The 21196-nt window shown below is 39.7% G+C and overlaps 1 protein-coding gene across 1 annotated transcript in view; it reads right to left on the reverse strand.

Moving 5' to 3' along the window:
* The window catches only part of MYBPC1 (myosin binding protein C, slow type), an 84313-nt gene extending 73143 nt beyond the window's left edge, over positions 1-11170 (reverse strand). The window contains exon 1 of the mRNA XM_026083888.1: positions 11054-11170. Within this exon, the coding sequence (XP_025939673.1) occupies positions 11054-11078 (25 nt within the window). The 5' untranslated portion in view covers positions 11079-11170. The remainder of the gene's footprint in view (positions 1-11053) is intronic.
* Positions 11171-21196: the final 10026 nt, after the last annotated feature.

A 21196-nucleotide genomic window follows, 5' to 3' on the forward strand; every position in this document is an offset into this window, starting at 1 on the left:
CATATAAACTAACTTATTTCAACAAATTACAAGGAAATACTTGAGAAGTGCTGATAGGTTTCATTTTAATCAAATTTCAGAATAAAATATTTCAACAGTCCAAAAAGAAAACCTGCTGGAATTCCCATTACACAGATTTTGAAATGTCAACTTTTCTTTGAGTTTCAGGGCAAAAAGAAAGAAGTAAATGTTGAGATTTCCCCAGGACTGATTTTCTCAGCTTGTTATCAGCTCTTCTTCAAAGTAATACGAACTGCAACTGTGTCTAAATACTGCCACGACTGTGTCCAAATACCAAATAAGAAAAGCATTTGCTTCAAGTCTATTTGATAGTGAGTGACAGATAATCTGATACTCTGTGATCTTTTCAAGAAGGAAGAGTCTTCTCAGACTTCCTCTAGATAAGAGCTGTCTTCTGTCATCTGCACTCCAGTGTTCAGCCCTGAGAGACAAAGTCTTACAGAATGGTATTGTGACAAGGAATGATACAAGGCTGTCAGGTGCACGGGTTGTTAAAAATAGTTTGAAATAGCTTCGCTAATAATCCATTACTTATTCCTACCTGGAAAATTAAATGCTAATTTTCAGTCATTGGGCTTGTGGGGGAAAACAAACAAACAAACAAACAAACAAACAAACAAACAAACTTTCAACCATTTCAAATGAGTTTATATAAGTTTATATATTTTCAGTTAAGTTTTTTTCATCTTCTTCCAAGATGAAAAAGAGAGTAGCAGTATCCACTTGCTTACCTTACTAAGGGTAACTCATAACTATGGGCTATGAAATACAAGGAGTTCTGCTTTTTGTGAGTGCTAGTGTTCCAGTACATGCAAACCAAGAGTGATTTGTAAGTCTGGAGAAGAATTTTTCAAAAAACATAATTAGCCATTGAGGAAAGCTTTGTAACAGAGTTGCAACAATGCTGATACCAAACACTAAAAGAATCAGAAGTCATTTTCAGACTCAGAATTTGCTTAGTTAAAGTGATTTCTCTGTGCTGACTTTTGGGGTTTTCCTTTTTTGTATCTGTGTTTGCATATATGTAGTTTTTGTGGTTCAGATGCTTGGAATTAAGCATACAACAGAAGCTTTATCAGAAAAACACTGGGACTTTCTCTGTAGGTGAAAATTAGGAGATCTAAGGTACTTATGGCACTAAGCAGATGTGGATCATGCAGCAATATTTATGTAACTGAAAGTCACATATGTCCCTTCAAGTTTTATGCATACTGCATTACATATGTTCTTCTGTGTTAATACAGTTACATTTTCCACCTCTCAGTCTCATTCTGCCATAACAAAGATAAAACATTTGATAACTTGAGGATTATAAGCCTTCACTTAGAACGTTTAACTTTGCCTTTTGGGATAACATCATACCAGGATATCTGCAGACAAACTCTGAGGGTTTGCATCAGTAAATCAGTAAAGTGATATGTATAAATGAAGGCTCTCACAAAGCTTCACAGTGAAATGCATTTCAGAAGCTATTGTAAATCACAGTCACAGGTAGCTGAATATACTTTCTGTCCAGCTAAAAAAACCTGTTGGATAAGGGAGAAAGCTTCACAGCAAAACATGAAAATGCAAAACAAGGGCAAAGAAGAAGGGGCAGAGGCCAGAGGCCAGATTTCCCCTTTAAAAATAGGGCTAAGGAAAGCTTAGATGAAAGATTAGTAAGGCTGGAGGGAATGCCATGGAAAAAATGTCACCAGGCATCTGACCCTCTGTGCCTTCACTGAAGTCTGCATCTGTGGAGGAGTGGCAGTCACAGCCTCCATTGGTATTACAGCTCCTCTTTGGGTCTAAAATAAGGTTTTTGGCCTAGATACTATGTTCTTATAAAAACAGAGGATGCCAAGTGTGCTATAGTGGGTTTATGTATATCTGTATCTATGTGAATATCACAGCATGAGACCCAGAAGCTATTAATCGATGAATTACTCCATCTGCATGGTATTTCTTGTGTGACTGTTCCTAGATCTCTCTAGCTACAGACATTCCCCACATCACTGAGCATAAATGTTTTCTGCAATTTTTGCTAGAAACAATACTGCTTTAAGTCCTGGAAAATTTGGTAGAGCTTGGAAAAAGAAGAGACAGAAATGCAATGCTGTGCACATTCCAGAGTGCAAATCGTTTGAAATGTTTCATTCCAGGTCAGAAAAGGGTAAAAGGTCCCATCACACTAGCACAAAAAGTTCAGATTTTGAGAATCCCAGTGCTATTACAAGGTGRCACAGATAAAACAAAGTTTTAGTTCTTTATAGACAGATGGAACTGGTGGTAGGGGCCATAATTTGTGCGTTTCTTTTGCACAGAAAAGACCTCGTGGCAGAAAGTAATGAAAATGAACAAAAATGTCCATAGGCTGGAATTCAACAACTATCTAAAAACTATGTATTACCGTTCTCTCTGGCCTGACTAGCACACCAGAGTAGTGGAGGGCTGAGGATTAAGAAGTAAGACCTATCCCACCAGCTGAATCAGTAAGTCTTTCACTTGGAGTCTCTTTCAGGTTTAGCTGCAATTGTGTTCAGTTTAATTTCATCAAAACTTCAGGGCAGTGGTTGAGATCAACTCTCGATTTCAGAAAGGACAAAATTTGGAATAAACTTTCAGACTGGGCTTGCATTCTGGCTGAACAAAGATTTCAGAACAACAGTTTGGGCATGACTGCAGCTCAAGAAAACAATATGAGTCAGTGGTGGTTTGTGATTTGCCTTAGTTTTGCTCCTAACACATTCCATCCAGTAGGTTCAATAAGAAGTGGAACAAACTTCTGTGCAATTTATGTCTAGGCACATTGAGCTAAGATTTACAAACATACAGCTATACATGTACAAACATACATCTATATGTGTCTGTGTGTGACTGCAACCTACTCCTGGCATTTATGACCAAAATTAGGAAGGTATTCTCTGCCTATAAAGTCCTGATGAGTGTGTATTTTAATACAGATCTCTCGCAGGAAGCATCACAGTGCTATCAAACAACGCATTCAGACACTTACTAAAACCTCTATTTGATCCTCCAGAGAATTAAATTAGAACAGAGCTTTTTGTAATAATCAGCTGATCAAAATAACTTGCCATAGCCATCACTTATAAGGGCAACTGCCCTAAGTAGTAGATCACATGCTATTTTCTATTAGACATAGGGACAAAGGAAAGCAAATTATGTTAAGAAACATGTCCTAATCTCCAGAGAAGGGAGAGCAATGGCTGTCTTGAACATGCTCCATTGCTGCAAGACACAGCAGGATTCCCTTTGCGCTGCAGGAACTGTATACTTTTGGGAACATGGAGATGGGACGTAGGAGGCCTCTAAACTGTGAAATGACAGTCACCTAGCTGTGCTCCATGTCCTGACACTGTGACTCTCTGCACTACATGTAAGTCACAGGCACTACACTGCTTGCAAGTTATCTTGCTCCTGGGGTTTTCTCCTGGAATGAATAAAGTTTCCTCCAAGACAAAGCCTGTGGGAGACTTTTGAGGTGGTTTACCCCTTTGATGTTGTCTATAGGCAGTATGGCTGAGACTGTGCCCGGTTTGACTCTTTCTGCTTAACAGCCCTTCAACACTCTTCCAGGAGGTCTAGCATGCTAAGTTACCCCCTATATAGCAATACCACAAATCAGGGTATGCAACATCTCAGTATCATGGTATCTAACACCACCATAGCTGACTGCAACAGAGGCCACACACTATTTTGGCACTCTGAACTGAAAATACACACAAAAACACTGGGCCAATCAGTAATGTGTTGCAGATATGATTAGCCTTCTCCAGAAGAGGTATGTCTAAGCAGTGTGGATATGAGCCACCTTGTACTACTTAGCCTAGGTCCCACTGATAACTTTGTGAAGATATCATTAGAAATATAGACATAGATAATGGGAGAGAGAAGGCCAAAAGAAACTGCTTTGTGAATGCTGCATTTTTCAGGTTCTGGCAGGTCTCTGAGAAGAAAGCTATCTTCGTACTTCTTGAATCCATGGTAACTGTCTATCACTATGGCATCCTGCCAAGGGGTGAAGATTCGCTGAAAGCATTACTGTGGCTTGCTTGCTAGAATGGCTTCCTACACATTAGATAACCCTGTTAGACACAGAACTGAGTTTTGGCTCTAATGTGCTCTCCTCTGCAAGCCTCTTCATCTTTGCAAGACTCTGGACATTCTGGCTGGCACTGAACCATCTGCTAGTTCAGTGAGATTAAGGAGCCAAAATGATACTAGAGAGAGGAAAATACCAGAAATAGTAATTCATGGAGGTTCCTGAAGCTACACGTGTTTTGTTGAACGCATTGTAGAATATTAAAAAGTGCCATACTACTTAACATAAAAGGTGTTTGTACTTTGTAGTAGAAAGTCTCCTTGATGTAACTAGTCATTTGTCTAACAGCTTAAAGCTTTGAAGGAAGTAGGAGTAAGATATGGGAGAAAGGAAGAAGAGGAATTCATATTGATTTGAGCAGGAATGCAACTTTCTGTTTTTTCTCATTGACATAAAAAAGACATTTCATTTTGTTGTTGATTTAAAAGTTCAGTGTAGTGTGAGTAAGCAAGTGAAAACAGCTGGATCTCCTAAGTGACAAAAAAAAAGAAGCTTAGCCTGCTGATCAGTGCACCCAGCAGATTACAGAAGGCTGCAGTCTCCTCTGCTCAAAGGAATCTGGGCCCAAACAGTCACGCTCAAGAAGAGTATTCTAGCTCTCACATACGAAGGTTTTTGGAGTGGCATGCTTTCCTCTCCATCTTATAAAATTACCCATTACAGAAAATCTTTAAACATTAATTGAGCAAATTATAAAGAATTACTCTGCAGCCTTATGCTTAAGGTACTCATCAAAAAGGGCAGACACATGAATGTGTCTGCAGTGAGCTAGCTGTTCAAGTTCCCACTATAATTAATGGAATCAGGTTTTTGTTTACCCTAAAGTAGCTGCTTAGGGCTCAGTTCATTTTTTAAAATATAGGTGTGTTTAATGCCATTCAGATGCCCTAGCATGTGCTCCTGGTCTCTAGCTGCTACTTCAGAGCGTTACAGGTCTCCCATAGGTCCTGAGTCGTATCTCCAGCCCAGATGGTTATTTCAGGTATCCTAGAGCATCTCAAATGGCAGTTGGCACCTGTGTTTAGGCAACTGCTGGCTGATCAGCTGAACAGCAGTCTGGGCTCCACCGACTGTAATGAACTGCTCTCTGTGACTCCAGTGGGAGCCGGGACACCTAGTTCACATGCACACCTCCATTTCAGCATCTGGTTCCTATCCCTGCGTCTAATGCTGCAGGGTAAAGGTTATTAGGATCTTTCTATGGTTGCAAACTTATCAAAATTTTCAATGAACTAACATGAATGTTCATGTCAGATCAGTCCTCTCTTCACTAAGTCTTAAAACACCAATAACTCTTCAAAGCAAAAGACTAAAATCTTCAGGTGATCATAGAGTGCAACAAACTCCCCTGGTGAATAATGGAAGAACTGCTTCTAATATTTGGCCCTATCCTGAGGGAAATTTCCCCAGATAATTTCTGTTCAACCTTGTTCTGCTCCTTCAGTTCAAGCTACCCTTTGGATGCCCTTTCCTGCAACAGATTCTTTTATGTTGTACTACACACTGTTTCCACAGACCGTTAAAGTGTGTGGAGGTTACTAATGTTTTAATAACCAAAGTCTCACCAAATATCTCTGCTATTTTTTTGTATGTGACCACAGACCCTCCTGTCTTGTTTCGTAGATCCCTGAAACGAAAAGAAACTTCTCCAGTTCTTCATGGAACAGAAGGGTGTTGTAGCATGTTTTTTTTACTAAGCTCTCCTTAAGTGATATATTTAGGAGGTATGAGGGGAAAGAACTGGGCAGTCCTTTATTTATCTTCCCAACAGGTGCAAGCATAGGGAGGCACAAAGGCAGCATTTGCTCATTTCAGTTCTGCCAAATACAAAGCACCCTCTGGCCTACTGAAAAGCCAGTTCTCTTCTTTCCTCTTGAACTCAATGAGTTTTTGATTTTAGTGCGACCATATTAAATAGTTTTCCTGTGCCTAGCCTCACTGCTTTATGCACAGGGTGGGTTAGCTTTTCAACTCAGGTAAGAATAGCAGCAAGCCAGACCAATCTTGCATTCTCCACCTATGATTGTATTAAAATAAATTCAGTGCATTGTATAAGGAGGGAAAAAAAGGAATGCATTTCCCCAATTTACACCATAACAAAAAAACAAAAACAAAAACAAAAAAGCCCAAACCAAACCAATACAAATTTTGGGATTTTTCTTTGCCAGTGTAGGCTGTTTTTCAATCAGGTTAATGTGACTGGAAAAGGAGTCTTAAACTTCAGAGAGGTGGAGGCGGAAGGTCACAGAACAAATCGGAGACAGAGTGATATCTCCGAAGGAAGTGTGGGAGCACCACTTGGAAATTAGCTGGGGGAGGACAAAGACAGTCTAAGAACACCCCAGCTCCCAGTGTGCAACAAGATCTATGCAGGAGGACACCACTCTATAGAGCTCAGCATGGCAGCGGGGCACAACCCTGCGGATCTAGTTACTATAGATAGGCGTAAGTTTGCTTTCTACTTGTAAGGGCTTTAAATTTATTAGCTAGAGGTGACGAAGAGAAACTTTCTGAAGAATTGATAGGGAAAATAAGAAAAGGGGTTAGGGTTTCCTCCTTCGCTCTTCCACCTCCAACATGTAAAGAACAGGAAACTGAAGAGAGCTGCCAAAGCCAGTATCACTGCAAATCTGACACCAGAACTCATCACTTTAATACAGTATCTGTAAATAACATGCATGGCCCTGGCTTTGTGTGTGAGAGGGGTCTAAGGCTGAAACTAGTTAGAATAATGAGAATGCATTTTACAGTCAGTCCTGCAGAGGGAAAGTGATGATGGCAGAAGATGAATGTTTATATGCTTTCCTTGTGCCTTACTGAAGTATGTGCCTATGCAGCAAGGACAGCAGCAGCTGCTCTACCCGTTTTGGTGCCATAATAAAATGAGTGTACAGGTCCAGTATTCTGGGTGAAAAGCACTAAGCAAGGTTTTATGATGTTCACATGCTGGGTTCTTGAATTTTCAGGAAAATTTTCTATCAACAAGGTTAATTTTGACCAAAGCCAAATCCATATACTTAAGCAGAATTTCCATTTAACTTTTTTTCAGCTCTGAAAAATTATCTAACTTTGAAAATATGATATTAAAAGAAATCTTACTTCAATGATCTTTCATCCATTCCTGATACTGATTGATTTCCCATTGAAATGCTGCTCTATACATTTTCTTATATAACAAAATCTACCTTTGATGAAACTTGTTTGACTGTCTATTATCTTGATACAACTAATTAACTGATTTAAACATTGTAAGTATAATGCAAATATAATTATACAAGAATCATGCAATGAAGCAAAATTCATCACCGTCAAAAGCCAATAGAAAACAGGCTGTTTGGCTGGGCTTTTTAAGAGGGAACGGTATCGTCATATCTCCAAAACAGCCTCTACTGCAATGCCTGTTTACCCCCATTCACAAATTGCTTTGTGTTTCAGAGATCCTCCTTCTAGCAGATGTTTTCTTCAGAACTTTTAAATTTATGCTATTTATAGATAGTTTTACTAAAACAGTGGGTAAAGTAGAAACACTGCTATCTTATTTAATTCCTTGCCAATGTGTGGATGCTCTAGGCAGTATTCAAGCAGGCCTTGCAGATCTTTAGAAAATGAGGCTGGCAGACAGTTGATAAATACTTTGGCTTAAAATTTGGAATGGTCACTTGACTCATGGCCATGAATTATTTCCTAGACTGGGGAGAATAAATATGGCAAATTAACAGAGCTGCCCACTGGGGGCTGACTTGCACCTGTGCCTGTGGGATGATGCCCACCAATAGTTTGAAACTGTTGCTCTTGATAAACTTGGCACTTTTACAAGAGGATGGCCAAATGTCATGGCCTGTGACAGTTTAAGAGGGCAGCTAATTAATGGGCAGCCCTTATTATGAATATTAGTAAAAGAAAAGGGGGAGGAGAGGAAGACTAGCTGAACGATTATAATAGATTACAGGAAGTAATCATACGAGGGAGGGTTATTTTGCTAGCCACCAGGAGAACTAAAGGCTGTTAAAGTTAACTGCACTGGTAAAGGTCTTTGGCCTCATGATCCTAGTCATCCACTGGGATCAGCTACCGGGATTGCCACTGATGTAGTCTTCACCTTGTGAGTGGGAAATGTTAAACAGGCCCAGACAAAACTATCTTACAACAACACAAGCATATGCTCCAAGGAAGCCACTGCTGATAAAATATATAGTACTTTGACTTTTTAGGAGTATGACAAAGGCCCTAAATCATTAATTATGGAAGCCTGTCTCTACAGTGACAAATTCCATTAGGCTGAAGTGCTCCAACAACCTTCTGTCAGTTGAGTGTGTGTTTAGGTTGGTGATCCTATTTGTGTAAATGTGCATTGTGGGGCTACCCTCTCACCAAATCAGGAATTTTCCCACTTTCATAATCTAATAATCTTAAAATAGCTCAGTTAGCATTTGGCCTGAAAAAAGCCTGGGAGTTTGCAACACTATTGTCTCTGCAAAATCTAGCCATTTATTCCAGTGACATAAAATGCAACAGTGCGATTTTCTTAATATTTAAGTGTGAGCCAGTTTCTGATTTCGCAGCTGCTTGCTTATCTTAGCTCTGATGAAAGAACCTATGAGAGTAAGGAGTATGGGATCACTCATGTAGCTTGCTTCTTTTGGAAATGGCAGAAGAAACCTACTGCTAAGGTGCTTCTGTGATGCAAGTGCCTTAAGCCTCTTCTTTCTCGCCTTTCTATTGTAGTCAGTCCACTAGTTCCCCAAAGGTTTCTCAGTGAGTCCTTCCAGCGGCGCCTGCCAGAACATAGTCAATCTAGCTAAGCCAAGGTTGATCTTCATTAATTAATTACCTTCAATCCCTCACACACTGGACACTGCTTTGAGAACAGGCATTTGACAGACACATGAGGGTCTGAGTTCTCACTGGTAGAGCGACTACCAGTACTAGCAATGGTAATGTACTATTAATAGTACATTACTACAAATACTCCTGCCACTAGTACAGCACGACAAGTACTCCTGCCCACTCAGGTGGGCTCCTAATCTACCAGAAGACTTTAGGAACCAGCCAATCTCTTAAGTATAGTAAGATAAATATGTTATCACCCTGATCTACTGGCTGCAGTTGAGCTGAGTGCAATAAGGAGGAACCACTCTAAAACCTGTATGTGTTAGTTTTCCAGAGTTCATTCTTATCTGTGAACTTTAGCTTCATCAGGACCTAAGGCTTTAATATTGTTTGTCTTATGTTACTGAATATTGACTCACCCTAAAACACTTATATGTTCCACTATCAATGTATTTTTGTTCAAAGTTACTAAACTAATTTTGTAACACGACCATGGAATTGCATTTAGATTCACTGTATTCTAAGAACATCTTTGAAATAATCCATTCTTAAACAGAAAAATATCCTCAAAAACCATGAGCCTCCAAACAAATTTTCTCCAAAGTATATTTCTTTTAAAAGTGCAGACGTTTCATTTTTTTTAATATGTAGTCACAGAATGCATTCTGATTAAACTGTGTAATATCCAGACAAATAAGATCAAATAAAAAGGACACTTAATACATGTGTAAATCATTTGCATTACAAATAAGACACTTTAGAAGGGGCTTGGCTCTAGGTTTGATATAGAGGATTAGGCTCTCGTATTAATACATGCACTTGGTGTAGCTATTTTCAGAGAGAGACTTCATCCATCATTGTCCTCGAGCACTAAGGAGAGCCAGTAAGTAAAATGATCATGTTGGTATGTCAACACTACTTGGTTAAGGCTCAGTCCTGCAAAAAGCTTAGTTTTCACCTGTCCAAACCCCAAGAAGGTGCTGAAACTGTATAATGCTCCTGAAAGTTGCTCTGCTCTTGCCTTCCACAAAACTAGAAAATATTTCAAAAATAAACTCCTATTCTTTCCCCCAAATTATCTTTAAGATTAAACTCAGTTTTGCATTTGGGGATGCGTTAGAGAACCTGTCTATATGCCCCTGTTTGACAGTGCTTCCAAAGTATACAGTCTGCATATTTATGACTTAATAAAGGCTGTGCATATTGTCAATGCTAAACAATAACTATCAGAATTTCTCAAAGTGACTAAGCATGAAAAAAATAATAAAAGGCTACAGAAGTAATGTAACTGTAAGAGGCTTACTTAGCTTATATTTCCAAAAGAGTAAAAAATAAAGGCCAGTTTTTAAAAAGTCATGAATTAATAGTCCCTAAACTTTTTCCATCTGTTTGGACTGTCTCTGTATCTTGCTAACAGACTACATAATTGGCTTCATTGCTGTGAACTTTACTGTGTGGAAAAGAATACAATAAAGTGGCCAGTATTACTGTTCTTAACTATCTTCCTGAAAGCTATCACAATAATTTCTCTAGTGTGGCAAAATATATCACTGCAGTTTGACTTGTATAGAACAACTTACTACATTCTTCACTTATGCATGATACATATAGATTATATTTTATCAAAAACTTAAAACCGATTCATAAACACATCCTTTCTATTTAATAATATAAACAAGAGACAATGAAAACATAGGTACATGCTGATTTTTTTAAAACATAAGAACATTTTATACCCTGTTTTCCAGGGTCTGGATATCTTAGCTATAGAGAGACCACTAATTGCACTACAAAATTCTGCAGTCTTTAAAAAGTGAGTGCAATATTTGCCCAATCAAGTAGTTTCTTGGTATTTCTGCTGAAACGTTGTTTATTGTCTAAAATAGTTGAAGGTCAAGCTTTTCTGTGCTATACACCTACCTGAAAGTCATTTCTTAGCTTAAAAGGAGCAATAATCTGTGATAGTATAATGATGTTATAAGGTTATCACTTTAGATATCACTTGTTATTTAAACCATGCAAGATGGTATACAGGGTATTTTTGTGTGTACTCATAAGTCATGTATTAAGAAATGCTCAGGTTATATTTGTTATGCTTACCAGCTTTCTTGGTGGGTTCCGGCATTGTTACAAGAAATCTTTATTCCCAATGAGTTTCAGTCTTTCAGATACAGCAAGTAGTAGCCCCAAGTCCAGTTGAGAGAGTATGCAGATCAGTATGACAAGCAGAGGGGGAGAAGAATTCCTCTGCTTTATATACTGCAACTGAAATATCAATCAAAATAGCACCTCCTCTCTTTTCAGTGCAAACACTTTGAAAATTGACAGTTATGGGAACCCCTCTCACATCTGTTGTCTGCAGCCTCTGCTCTCTTGGCTTTTGGAAGGAATCTCTGCTGCATTGCATGGGGCTGATGAGAACATCTATAACTTTCTAAATTCAGCAGCACCATGCTCTCTTTCTGTCTCTGTAACACAGAGACACACACACACATGCAGACAGAGGTACTAAAGGTGACTGCCAAGCTATTAAAGAGTCTCTCCAGCCTGCAGAACTTATAGGAACTACCTGTATACATTTACCTTTTTTCCACAACACAAAAGGAACAAATAAATATGAAAAGTATGTCTGCAGTTAAATTTAACGTTATTTTCTTCTTTTGAGAGAAAGTGATATTCAAAGATGAAGGAGTGAGAAGCACTTTGTGATATTAAGGAAGAAAAAAAAAGATTCCTGTGTTCCATGTCGCCTTCCATTTACATTCTCTACACTTTCTTGAGTACTTTCCTTGTTGCCATCCTCATTTTGGCTTCGATAGAGACTATAGAGTTCCTTTCACCACTGTACCTCATTAACAGGAGAGGTCGGTGCTTGCTGAGAGATGAGGTACTCTCCTTTCCACTCATCCAGGAGATGCAAAATGCCTTGCCTTTGCCAAGCCAGGAAACAAGACAGAAGGAATGGAAATACAATCTGTAGCACACGCACTGAGCCACTAAACTAAGCCACTGGGCTGCCCTCCTCTTAAACTCCTACTTAAACTATGAATATGTAAGCAATAGAAATGCAGGTCTAGTTAATCGGGGGTACTAGGATTTATTTTCTCATTCCCTTAGGGGATTTTGAGACACAACTGTACTAATTAATGAAGTAGATAAAGAGATCCTCAAAGGTCTCACTCTGTTAAAACATAGGAAGGTCTTCCCACACATCAATAAGAAGCAAATGCTACTAGACAGCCTGCACATGGACTAAATACACCCAAGTGTTATGGAAATCAGACTTTACATCCTTACATAGGAGTTAGAGATGGAAGAGGCCTGTCAGGTCATCTTGCTTGTTTATCCTCCTGCCCATGCATGATTGTTCTCCCTACTGTGTTTTCTGGCTTTTTATCCACTTTATATTTATATCTTAAAAGGGCTAAGAATTTCATTCCTCTCTTTAAGAAACCACTATTACCTACTATTTCTCAGCATCAGGTTTCTGCCCTACTCATTGTGATGTTTTATTATTTGACTGATCCATATGCCCACAAATTACAGAGAAAGGCAAGACCTCCGCCTACAGGAACCTAAACCCACTTTTTTTCATATCACTATCTAAGTAAACCTCCTTATAGCACTGAAATAATTCCTGTCTTTGGAAAGCAAACAGAAAGCTGCCCTAAGTATGTAACTGGGGATTTTGTACCTCTGTGTCTGATTGTGGTGGCATTGGGGAATCCCTGCAAGCACAGACCTAAAACCTTTGCAGAGACCATTTTTTTCTTGTTCCTCTGTCTGCTACCCCCACCCAGGCAATGAACACTGTGATGACTGGAACGAGAGAGAGATGAAGCACAACATGCCTTGGCTGATTCTCTCCAGCACAGTGTTTCCTGCATGGACTCTTACAAGATGTAAAGACAGTTCACTTTGCATTTCACCCACCATGTGCTAAAAGGTGTTGAGAACTATGTGTTTGCACACAGTTGAACTGCTGTTAGTACAAACAATAAATATGGTCACAGACTAGCACCAGATGGGTTAGAGAGGGCCTCCATAGCAACCTCTTGCTGAGAAAGGATAGCAGGCCAGTGCATAACCTCCTGTCTTTACAGGACTTCCTTTGCAGGAGACACAGAGGAGGAAGGAAATTGAGGAAGAGAGGCTAACTCACAGACTACCTTTATGCTACTAAATAAATCAGTGCTGAGACCATTCACTGGCCCTGAGACCAAGCAGAAGGGCATAGTTCATATCCACACAGCTAGACTCCCCTTCTACCCCAGAACAGGCAGGCTGGAGCCAAAATGTCCACAGGGAATGGTTGCTGGCATGTGCCTGAGTTATACTGAAGCATCCAGAGGGACAGTATTAGTTGGCATGAGCCAAAACAGTAGCAGAGAGCATGCTAACAGTTACCCAGTGTGGATAATCACAGGACAAACCTGAACCCATGCCCTAGTCCTGCTTATTTACTAGTATAGTAAATAAAGCCAGAAAGACTAAACTGGCGGTATAACCTCTACTAGGCAGCAAAAGAAAAAGATAGGTTACGTGTAGAAAAAAGTAATGAGATACTATAGTGGTCTTCGTAGCGTATGGAGAGATGTGTGCTTCCTGAGGTCTCTGCTTTGTAATGGCCAGCTGAGAGTGCAAGCAAAAGGCCCTTCAGCTACATGAAACGAAACAAAACTGAGGAATAGTAACCATGTCACAATTTATGCACATTTTCACTCTTTCCTTTCTTAAACCTACCCTTACATTATGCTTGTATAATTCGTTTCATTTGACATTATATTCTCTTTCACTCTGATCAAAAATTTCAATGTTGCAACTTTTTTTTTTTAAATGTAATTTGTGACTGCATTGTAAAAGATGCCACTGGAGTAGATGTAGGCTTTCATGTCTGAATGTATCTTGGCATTAGTGCTGAGAAGGGAAACAGTTTGCTTCCTAGGAAAAGTAAAACATATTTTATTTGTTTCAGTCCAATCCCCAGCTGAATCCCTGCCTCAAGTACCTACAGATATATTATACAGGAAAAATAAAACAAAGTTGATACACACTTTCCTCTAATCAGGAGATATCCCCAATTCTTTCTGAACCATTGTTTTGACTATTGGCAGAGACGACAGATGTCATGCATTTAGATATTTTTGATCTACTTTTGAAGTTTCTTTTGGGAGCCACGGGGCTAGGGATTTATTTTTGTGAGAAAGATATCTTCAGCTGTGGGGAACAAGTTGTGATTTCTTTTAATTGAGAAGTTGTGGTTGTATAATAAATTGGACTCCAGCCTAACACTACCTAGGTAATTTAGTTTTTTCTTCTTCCTGCACAAATGTTGCCACAATATTGATCCCACCTTGCTTATGCTGTAGTAGTTATTAGTACTTTGGTGCTACTGGATAGATATCCTTCAGAGCTTGTCCTTCACGAGTATACTTCTCTTCCACATTTGTACAGTGCATGGTAGTCACCAAACTGTCCCTATTACTGTGTACATGAGAGATGTGAATTTTGGCAAAAAATGTCCAAACTGCTCTAAGACTGGTCAAAAAAGAAGGAAAAACCTGACATTTTTCTAGGGTTTGCTAGACCTATTCATTTTTGTTCCATTTTGCCCACGTCTAATCTCAAGCTTTTTGGACCACAACCTAACCAGTACACTTTCTGTTAGTAATGGCATTCATTTATTCATCGTATAAAGTTCTGATTTTTTCATTATTTCCTTCAGTTCCCCTCTGTATATGCCAATCACTCACCTGATTAGACTCATCTTGTGAATCAGCTGAGCCAGAATAGGAAGCATCTAGCTCTTCTTCTGTGCTGAACACACAACTTTAGAGCAAGTGAAAGGGCCGAGAATCACTCACGGATCCCTTCTGACCCCAGTGCCAGCCTACCTGCCAGATGACTGAGCCAAACCCTCCTCAGCAGTTCTGAGGTGGAAAGAACTGAGCTCCACTTTGTCTCCAGCCCACCTCCTGTACCCCAGTGGATAGAATTAGAGGCTGTGGTTTTCCCAGCCATCATTTTATTGACTCACCCTATTGCTAAAAGCACTCACTATTTTGTATGGACTGCCTCATGTCTCTGAGTGAAAAAGGGCCTTCTCATAACTTGCTATTCTCCTTCCCTAATTTAGCTTGTGATCTTGTGTTTTAGCCTTCTGCAAAGTGAATGTGTTCTGACCAAAATTCATCCTCACCACTCTTTGGCTTTTGTGCATCACTGTAAGGTCTCCTATCTGCCACATCAGGGACCAAACGCGCTAAGCTCTCTGAGTCTTTCCCATCCATTCCTGCCCCAATTAATCTTGTTGTCTTTCCCTGGTCTCTTTCCGAAACACGAGTATCCTATTTTAACTCCATACAGCTCCTTCGGTAGTTTCCAAACAGCACTAAGGCGTCAAATAATTAAATCATCGTCTCTCATCTGTTTTTAATAAATTCCCTTGGTCATACATCCAAAGCACTTATTTGCTCTAGCAGCTGCTAGATCTGCATCCATAATTTAATATTTGCTGCTATTCCTAGGACTGAACTCTCTCACTTACTTCAGTCTCTATTCTAGTAAGTCAGTGTCTACTTGTTACCAGAGAAAAATCTTTGTCTTGTCACCCAGCCAAAGGATCAGGGCTGATCCCCTCAAGACTTGGGACACAACTCTTCAACAAAACTATTTAAAAATTTTTGACTGAAATGTTTCATTGTTCTTGAGGAAAGATGATTCACTGAAACAAGAATGCTGGGCAGAAATGATCAGTTTAGAGGAAAATGGGAAAAAGATTCACAGTCCACATGGGGAAAAACCTTGACAAAAATAAAAAAAATGATGATATACAACTCAAAATAACAAGCAATCCATAATCAGAACATTAAACTAGAATATGAGAAACTTACAGCCAAGTCTCTGCTTTGACAGATTCAAATCAAAGTCCCGAATATGTGTCTCTCATCTCACATGGGAATGTCTTTATAACCAGACTATGCTAGGTTTATTTTCGTTTCAGTCTTGTATTTGGAACTGTGCAGATCACTGAAATGGCTAAAAATCAATTGGAGCTGGACTGCAAAGCATTCTCTCTGCCATCCCATGTGGGTGGGTGGCTGGGCTGGTTGGTATCCTTGTCTATCTATGTCTATCTATCCTTGTCTAGCTATTTTCACTAAAAATTATTTAATTTTTATATGAATAAAGAATACAAAGTTTTGAAATCTTACATAAAGGAACATCATTTTTCACTAGATCTGATATCTGGAGCTTCAGAGCCTCCAGAAAAGTTATTTTTGGAGTCTAAGGACAATGGATATAAAGCAGCAGCAGACAGAGCCCTCCCTCCCATCAGGGGGAACTGATAAACATGCTTCCCCAGGAATCAGGTTTGATAGAGCCCAAGACCCACTCAAGTCCCACTTCTCCTCCCTCCTGCACAAGGCCTGCAAATCCTATTCTCCATGCCTGCAGCAGAATCACATCATTCTGACATCAGCTTGTGTTTGGATTCTGCCTTTGCCATATAAGCTATTTACAATAGGACATTCTAGATTTTGGTGTATGTATTTCTTTTTTACATCACTGCTAATCCACAGAGCACCTTTTCCTTTCTACCAGCAAAAATAACAAATCAGTGATGTCAATTTCTACCATACTGGCAAGTGATAGACTAAAATTGTAAAACTAGAAAACGTACACCTTCTCCTTTTGCAAGAGAGAGAGACACACACCTCAGCATGGAAGAATGACAGAATCACAGAATGGCTGATGTTGGAAGGGACCTCTGGAGATCGTCTAAGTCCAACCCCCCCTGCTCAAGCAGGGTCACCTAGAGCACGTTGCACAGAATTGTGTCCAGAGGCCTTTTGAATATCTCCAAGGATGGAGACTCCACAACCTCTCTGGGCAACCTGTTCCTGTGCTCAGTCACCCTCACAATAAAAAAATTTTTCCTCATGTTCAGACGGAACTTGCTGAGTTTCTGTTTGTGCCCGTTGCCTCTCGTCCTATCGCTGGGCACCACTGAAAAGAGTTTGGCCCCATCCTTTCTACACCGTCCCTTCAGATACTTATACACATGGATAAGATCCCCCCTCAGTCTTCTTTTCTCCAGGCTAAACAGGCCCAGCTCTCTCACCCTTTCCTCATAAGAGAGATGCTCCAGTCCCTTAATCATCTTGGTAGACCTTTGCTGGACTCAGTACAATAGCTCCATGTCTCTCTTTTATTGGGGAGCCCAGAACTGTACACAATACTCCGATGAGGTCTCACCAGGGCTGAGTAGGGGGGGAGGATCACCTCCCTCAACCTGCTGGCAATGCTCTTCCTAACGCACCCCAGGATACCATTGGCCTTCTTGGCCACAAGGGCACGTTGCTGGCTCATGATCAACTTGTTGTCCACCAGCACTCCCAGGTCTTTTTCTGCAGAGCTGCTTTGCAGCAGGTCAACCCCCAACCTGTACTGGTGCATGGGGTTATTCCTCTCCAGGTAATGGTCTCTGCACTTCTGTTTCTTGAATTTCATGAGGTTCCTCTCTGCCCACCTCTCCAGCCTGTCAAGGTCCCTCTGAATGGCAGCACAGCCTTCTGGTGTATCAGCCACTCCTCCCAGTTTTGTATCATCAGCAAACTTGCTGAGGATGCACTCTGTCCATTCATCCAGAATGCTGCATCTCGAGATGCTTGTCACTTTTTAAGATCTGATCTGTGAAGGTAGTCCTTTTGCTGAATATTTTAGTATTGACGAAAGACACCTGGATCTACTTGCCCAGCTCAGTTTAATCAGAGCCTTACACTATAGACCTCCCAGGAAAAACTTTCCTACTGTCATGCACTTTACTCTTCTGCCATGTAAATGAGACATGACCTTGGATGAGAAGTGATGAGAAATATTTTCTGTATAGATGTAGCATCCACAAATGGGGTCTTACTCTATGTAGCAAGACGAGAGAAGATTAAACTTTAAAGCCTCGATTGCAATTTTTTTCCAAGACAAGTTGGCTTGGAGACACTTCAAGGCATGTACAAGCTGTCGTTGACAGATAAACACCACTTGTCAGCTTTACCTTCTGCCTTACAATGACCCAAAGAGTGACATTACTGTGTAAGCAACACATGCCCCATGGTGTCCTATAGCAGTCACAGTGTTTCCTTTCTGACAGTAAATTCCAGTGCACTGAGGCACTTGGCACCAAAGTCAACAGCTAGCCCCTCGGTCAGGGCAGCAGGCAAAACAGGAGGAGGTAGAAGGAGAGCAGGTTTGTTCTTTTGACGGCCTTGCTGAATCAACCAGAAAAATTAAGATGAGTGTTGCTAAGAAAGAAAAAGTCAATGGGAGTTTTGCCACTGACTTCAAGAGAGCCAGAGTTTATTTCACTCTTTGTTTTTAAGAGGAAATTTGAAAGACAAATCTGCAGCCAGGAAAGGAAAGAGACATTGCAGCCCAGATTTTTGTTCTTACTTCCACAGGTGAAATTGGAAGCAGCTCCCCACATGAGTTATGCCTAGGTAAGCAAGACCTATGCTGGGTTTATATGCACCATGATACTGAAAACTGTCTAACTTTGAATGCCTGATGCAGTGTAGGAAACAGAAGTCTCTTCAGCTATGATTTTATCTGTTCATTAAGCATGTGCAATTTACCTCTAGTTTACAGAAGAGCACATGGTTCACCAGAGTAGATGATAGTGTACCACTCTGGTATGCTGTCTCTAGCATTGGCCAATGAGGCTTGGGATGAAGAAAACACCCCTTCATCAGTATAAACTAGGATTCTGATCTTGTCATATTTGCACTTTTTTGTGCTTTTGTGTGTAAATATAGCATTTTACCATTAAACTTGGTAGATTTATTTTAGAAGAGTTCAGTGCATTTGATCTATCTTACTAGAAATATGCAGAATTTCCAAAGCACACCTGTACAAATGTAGCTCTTGAAATTCCTATAATCCATAACCATCCCAGAAATAGCACAAAAATTCCCAAAATATTTTTTCCAAGTCTGCTTCCATACTGATTACAATTAGTATGTTCCAGTGTCAAAACTCCCCAGACACATTGTGCACCCAAAGATACCTACCACACAGTATGGGAAGTGCTAGCATAAGGGATTCAGAATTGCTTTGATTAATGCTTCTGAGAAAATTTTATAGTTATTGCAATGGCACAGGCAGAGCTCATAATTAGTGCTTATACAACATCAGTCTTCAATGTTAAAATTGTACCAAGACCTAAATTAAAGTATCAGAAATATATGGATATTAAAAGCCTTCACTTGCTCTGCTTTAGAATTTTAAACATTGCAGTCTTACAAGCCTTAATATTTCATAAAGGCGGATAAATATTTCTACTATTCAGAATGATTGATGTAAATCCAAGCATCATAATTTATCATTGTTTAAAAAAAAAGCATTCAAGTTCCAAGCACAAAGGGGCTAAAAATAAAGCTTTAAAAATACTCCCAAGTATTTGATAGTCTGGAAATGTTGTCAAACTGGCTGTTCCCATTCTGACTGTCAACATCTAAGGTCACCCTCACCATCTGTGGTCACTCTGTGAAGGTGCTGACCCATGCTTTAAGAGAAATATATTCAATTCCCAGATGTGCAACAGAGTTCATAGTAATCACAAACAGCTTCCTTAACTGGGGCATGCCGCAGTTCTTCATTTGTAAAGCGGGGAGGAAAACCTGTTCTTTCGTCCTATAGCTATCATCATAGCTATTTTATTTGCCTAGAGTCTCTTTGGAATGTGTTTTTGTTTGCAAAAACCAAAATACCCATTTTCACGGTGGAATACTAATCTCAGTTGCTACTATGATGTATTATTACTGTTTATATTGACTTAAAAAATAGTACTGTGTATGAATAGATGGAATAAAGGGTATCAAGTTTTTGGGTTGGTATTCTCTATTAAATCACTTGTTTTTAGCATAATTGCATAATTGTAATAGTATAATAAATAGGGCTAATTTGTTTGACACATTAAGGGTATAGTTTCATGTTACACGTAATCCAGTGGAGCTGCAGACTGCCACTACCAGGACGGACCTATTCTTTCCTTTCTTGCTTCCTCCTCCCCCAATAGCAAGGTCTTGTTCCCTTCCTTGCATTGGACCTAGTGATTATGCAGGATAAGTCAGTTCAGCTTACTGATCTGAGCGAATCCTACTCATTTGGAGTGGGATGTACTTTATTTCTGTTGGCTCAGCTAGCTGAAGCATACACTCTTGTAGCTCCGTGATTGCTAGATCTGAGGCAATGGGAGTGCACAGCCGTAGGCAGGGAAGTGGGACTGTCCCTTTTAGCTGCAACCTACACACACATAGTGTTAGGTTTAATGTGAAATTATACCCTTATCTCAGAGATCCACAGTTTATAAACATTTGCTTCCTGTTCTGGAAGATAATTGAGATACATGCTAAGTACTGCATATTGATCTCCTAATTCTTCCATTCCAATAAGGTCTGCTGCTTTGAGTTAGATTTTACTTTAATTTTTCAAAGTCTTTTCTCCTATATATTGGACAAAAAAGTCAAATTCCTTTCAGCCTTCTGTGAACCACTGGGGGATTTCCACTGATTCACTGATGAGAGTGAAAATGGGTTACAGGGGACATAACTGAAAAGGAAGAGCCATCTACCAAAAACACAAGGCAAACTTGCAATAATTAGCCATGAATCTCTGCTTTTGTGGAGGACTTTTTCACTAATAAGCTAACTTCATTAAATTTTCCCCATTTGCTCTGTGAGCCTAATCAGGCCTCATAACTTTGTGGTTCCCCTTGAACTCAACAGGTGGTGAAGATTTACCTTCCCTTGTACATTATGTAATGAAAGGAATTGTGTACTCCCTATCCCTGTTAACAACTGTTATCTTTTGCATAACAGTCTTAATATAATATAATCACAGGAACATAGCGTCACCACACGAACTTCATCTATGGACAGCTATTGGCTTTAGCAGGAATACAGTGCTTGTTTCAATCAGTATTTCCAAAGTCATTGTCACCTCTAATCAATCTGAGTCAGCACTGGGCTGGAAATTAATGATGTTTTTTAAATGAATGCTAAGGAGATTTTCCTGAGGAAAACCCAAAAGATTAAAGTTTGAAGGAGCAATTAACCCTCTATGTGGAGGATTATGGCTTGGAAGTTTTTGGATAACATCCACATGAATTTTAAAGGTAGGTTGTAACTCAAAAGTTACATGAAGTGGTAAGATTAAAGACAAAAAAAGACTGTTACAGTCACTTAA

This window comes from Apteryx rowi, unplaced genomic scaffold, assembly GCF_003343035.1.
Source record: "Apteryx rowi isolate R43461 unplaced genomic scaffold, aptRow1 scaffold_62, whole genome shotgun sequence".
NCBI lineage: Eukaryota > Metazoa > Chordata > Aves > Apterygiformes > Apterygidae > Apteryx > Apteryx rowi.